At 34.0% G+C, this 5,000-nt stretch overlaps 1 protein-coding gene and 1 long non-coding RNA gene across 2 annotated transcripts in view; both read right to left on the bottom strand.

Annotated features, from left to right (window-relative positions):
* The window catches only part of LOC122253777 (uncharacterized), a 14,537-nt gene extending 11,263 nt beyond the window's left edge, over positions 1-3,274 (bottom strand). The window contains exons 1-4 of the mRNA XM_043017072.2: positions 3,119-3,274; positions 1,994-2,145; positions 1,076-1,220; positions 102-248 (exon numbers count right to left, since the gene is read on the bottom strand). Of these exons, the coding sequence (XP_042873006.2) occupies positions 102-248; positions 1,076-1,220; positions 1,994-2,145; positions 3,119-3,199 (525 nt within the window). The 5' untranslated portion in view covers positions 3,200-3,274. The remainder of the gene's footprint in view (positions 1-101; positions 249-1,075; positions 1,221-1,993; positions 2,146-3,118) is intronic.
* A 758-nt stretch (positions 3,275-4,032) lies between these two features.
* The window catches only part of LOC147467697 (uncharacterized), a 36,148-nt gene continuing 35,180 nt past the window's right edge, over positions 4,033-5,000 (bottom strand). The window contains exon 3 of the long non-coding RNA XR_015190466.1: positions 4,033-4,037. This is a non-coding gene — a long non-coding RNA (uncharacterized LOC147467697). The remainder of the gene's footprint in view (positions 4,038-5,000) is intronic.

The following is a 5,000-nucleotide window of genomic DNA, read 5'->3' as shown; positions in this document are numbered from 1 at the left end:
CTCTCTCTCTCTCTCTCTCTCTCTCTCTCTCTCTCTCTCTCTCTCTCTCTCTCTCTCTCTCTCTCTCTCACTCTCACTCCCTCTCCCTCTCGTCTAAATACCTTCTGTTCCTCAGCACTCATGGGCGTGGCCAGCTCCCCTCCAAATGCCTGACAGAGACTCGAGGCGTCATTGAACTTAAGTTTTTCCGTGAAGAGGAAATACGGTAAAGGGATGACGTCACAGGATGCCTCTAGAGGTAATAATATCTGCAGAGGACAAAGACAATGGTATGTGGTAATGGAATTGAATGTATGCGATTGGTAAAGAATATGTTTGGGCTGATTAAAGGTTAGTTCAATAGTTATTTTTTTCTGTCTGTGATAGTTGTAATGTGGTATTTGGAAATGGGAACTTATAAAGGCGATTGATATAGAATAAGTCGAATTAAATCTAGTTAAACAGTACGATAGTTGTCAATTTTCTCGTTCGTTCATTAAGTATTGTTCCTTGTTTTTTTTTCGTTATTCGTATTTGTAATATTTCGTTCATATAGTCAGTTTAGGTAGCATGGTTTCTATCAGGATAAGCAGCTGACTCTTCTGGCATATTAAAAAATATTTTGAGTGAACATTAGCCTCGTTATGTCAATATTCCCTCTTTCTCCTTTTATATCAATCGCAAAAACATCTTCAAAACTCTATTAATCTGAGAACGACTTTATATAAATCCTTCTCTAAATATTTTTTTTATGAATTAAACAACTCCCTTATGATTTACTTAAATCCTGGCAACCCAATTCAAAACGAAGGAAATATTTGATTTAGATATTAGTCTAATTGGTCATATAAAAATATCAACAAATCACGAGAAAAAAAGAAAAAAAAAAATTAAAACCAGTTCATGGATAACCTTCCATATCAACCACAACTTCAAAGAACTCAACATTTTTTTGCAAGTGCACACCAATCGATCCAGTTATCATCTCCACCAAAAAAAAAAAAAAAAAAAAAAAAAAAGTTAACAAGTCATTGCATTCATATCTGTCACGTCAGAATAACCCTTCATCTCAATCACCCTCATCAGCATCCATCACCTTGTTAGCATCCTCTCCCAGAGTCCAAGATGCAGCATCCCATCCCAAGACGTCCCCTTGAAGTCTCTCTTTGCAGTTCGTCACAGCTGACATCTCTTCGTCGGTTAGTATCCTTGACCACAAGTTCACGTCAGCCACTTCGCCGCTGCGGATCGATCAAGAAATTGATGATGATTTATCGTTATATCAATCACGAAGATGATTTCCTAATGCTCGATATGATGATTTTTTAATGATGGAGTTAATGCTCGATGGAAGTTGGTAGAAGTTGATGAAGTGGCGACCGCACGTACATGTAAATCACTTCGCGGCTGTAGGAAAGCGGTCAATGAAGTCACTATATTTTTTATTAATATGAATCGTAGGGTTGTTCTAAGGCTGACTATGTATCATACTTTTATAGTGAGGTAGAGAGAGGAACTATTCGTATGTCTAAAACAGCAAATACAAGTTCCCCCGAATACGAATACGAATATGAGAGAATCAGATGTTCCTTCTTCGTAGTCTGCATTATAAGTAACATTATAAGTAACATTATAAGTAACATTATAAGTAACATTATAAGTAACATGTTCCGCTGACCTTCCGGTTAAGTATCAGCAAATAACAACCATCAACACTGCAGCAAAAAGGCAGAACGCATTAACTCCAAAATCCATGTTTTGAGAAAATCGATGTTTAAAGGTTTGGCTGCATGTATATTTATTTACTCCTATCATTGTTATCGATATACAAAACTGACCATACCTTTATTGACATTCAGACACCATGATGGTTGCATCAAAATTCGTCTTTAAATGACGATTCCACAGATACCAAATTCATCATAAAAATCGCATTTTTGGAGTTAATGCGTTCTGCCTTTTCACTGCAGAACACTTCACCATACGACTGATAGTGTTCCAGCCAACACCATACCTGAAGGACTGCGTGGCGTCGAAAACATCCGCGGGCGCATCTTGGTCCTGCCCGAGCACCACTGTGCCATCTGCGCCCATCAGAGTGGCACTTTTGGCCGTGAATACGGGCGCAGAAACCGTGCTTTCGGAATCGTTTTGCGGTGCTTGGGGCTGGGAGAGAGAAAGAAATTCAAGCAAAAAAGTAAAGAAGAAGAAAATATGTGCTTGAGAGAAAAAAGAATTAAAGAAAGAAAAAAAAACAAGTAAAATATATATATATATATATATATTATATAATATATATATATATATATATATAATAAAAAATATATATATTATATATATATATATAATATATATATAATATATATATATATATATATATATATATATATATATAAGCTTGCGAGAAAAAGAAATTACAGCAAAAAAGATAAGAAGAAAAAAATGTAACTGGGAGAGACAAAAGAATTAAGGCAAAGATGAAAAAAAAACATTTGCTATATATATATATATATATATATATATATATATATATATACATATATATATATATATATATATATATATATATATATATACAAGACAAAATATATAGAATATACAAATAGAAGAAAAAAGTATATAAGGGAAATGGGATCTTATTCTCTTATTCTGTGATTGTGGCTGGGAAGACGATGAATTAAAGAAAAAAATAGAATAAAGAAAACAGGCTAGATTATCATTATAATCATCATTATCATTGTTATTATTATTATCCTTATTATGTTTATCATTATCATCATTATTATTATTATGTGTATCATTATCATTATTAATACTATAATGTTTATCATTAAATAAGTATCATCATTATTATTATCATTATTGTAATTTTTAATTTCTTTACTGTCATCATCATTATCATTATCATTATCATTACTATTACTATTATTATCGTAAATATCATTATCGTTATCATTACCATAATTATTATTACCATCATTACCATGTTCAATATCATTATCATTACCATTATCATTATCATTATCATTATCATTATCAATATCACCACCATCATTACTATAATCATCATTCCTATCATAATCATCATTCTCACCATCATTATCCATTCCCATAATTTCCCATTAGGTGATCAACATACCTGCCACTTCTCGCCGTTGAAGTAAATAGCATAGAATCCGTCGGAGGTGTCGAGTGCAAAGCAAAAAGCCGCCCAATGCATGAGGGGCGTGATGATGTCTGTCTGTATCCGGAAATTGTGGGCGCTAACTAGCAATTGCACGCCGAGGCGGTTGTGGTCTGTCAACGAGGAGTGTTTTTGTTTTATGTTTTTTGCGTATTGTTTTTGTTTGAGAGAGAGATAAGAAAAGAGAAGAAAAGAGAAAAGAAGAGATTAAAAGATAACAGAGAGAGAGAGAGAGAGAGAAATAGATAGATCGATAGATAGATAGAGAGAGAGAGAGAGAGAAGAAGATAAATGAAGAGAGAGAAAAAATCAAAAGGGAACAGAGAGAGAGAGCGAGAGAGAGAGAGAGAGAGAGAGAGAGAGAGAGAGAGAGAGAGAGAGAGAGAGAGAGAGAGAGAGAGAGAGAGAGAGAGAGAGAGAACGTAAAGAGGAGAGAGGAAGGAAGAGAGAGAGAGATAAGAAAAGAGAAGAAAAAAGAAGATAACAAAAGAGAACAGAGAGAGAGAGAGAAAGTAGCTCTAAGTCACAAACTAATCATTCACCAAACACGTGCGCGACACGTTAAGGGGAGACTGATGGCGTAATACAATGCAATGAGTTAAAGCCTATACACAGAACAGTGTCATTTCGTTGTTATTTACTGTTCTAAAGGTTTATGTGAACTTGGAATGCTATATACAGGAATTATGAGAGAGAGAGATATATCGCTAAATATGTATAGATGGATATAAAGGCTAGATAGTCAGACAGGATAATATATAGCTAGATATATGGGCATGTTAATATATTGCCAGATGAAATGATACTAATAAATATAGATAGATAGTTAGATAGACATATTGATAAAGCTAGCTAAATAGATACATACATCAACCTATTAACATATAGACATCAAAATATATAGATATAATTAACACATGGATATGTATAGCTTGATAGATAGACACCTTACTATAGTCTGTAGTTAGATGGAAATATATGGTATTTAATCAACTATGTTATCGCCAATATCGACGTTTATATTTGTCAGTTTGCAATAGTCCTATATGTTGCAAGACTCATGAATATTACAGATGGTATTATAGATACTAATGACTACAGTGCATCAATCGCCTAAAGGAATATAAATGTTATTTATTGATATCAGAAACGAGACTACATATCTGCTAAATTTACTGACGAGAGGATTGATTCGGTGGGAAGGGCATGGAAATACAATTTTCTATATCTTCTTATTGTATTTGTCTGGAATAAAATGGTTGTCTGCATCGCAAAGTAAGCCTACGCTCCGAAGCAGAATAATTATTGATTATATTTCAGCTTGAGATTGTACTTGTATGTACGTTTATACACGCGCACATACACATAAACACACACACACACACGCATACCCACACACACACACACACGCAAACATACACACACACACACACACACGCAAACACACACACACACACACACACACATACACGCACACACACGCACACAGACCCTCTCCCTCCGATTCATAATAACACTCATGAGACACTTAATATCAAGTTACACAATAGAATGCATTATCTTTAGAATTATCATTCTGGTCTTTATCTTTTCATATTTTCTCCAGTTCTGTAATTATCATTAGATATTTTAGAATTACATATCTAATTACTAACGGTGAGAAGGGGGGGAGGGGGGGGGTATTTTCCAACCTTAGGAAAGATATATTTTTTAATCCCATATATTTTTGTATCCGTTCAGACACACCCTTGATCAGTTTCGCTATAATCTACTATATTATGCTGCTATATATATCAATATCATTGATGAACTATGTCAGGATATTTTTCTTACTTCC

Source organism: Penaeus japonicus, unplaced genomic scaffold, assembly GCF_977035675.1.
Source record: "Penaeus japonicus unplaced genomic scaffold, GWHDUDI00000001_assembly GWHDUDI00000034, whole genome shotgun sequence".
Taxonomy (NCBI): Eukaryota; Metazoa; Arthropoda; class Malacostraca; order Decapoda; family Penaeidae; genus Penaeus; species Penaeus japonicus.
The sequence above is the reverse complement of the archived record's forward strand: the minus strand, read 5'-3'. Positions and strand labels throughout refer to the sequence as shown.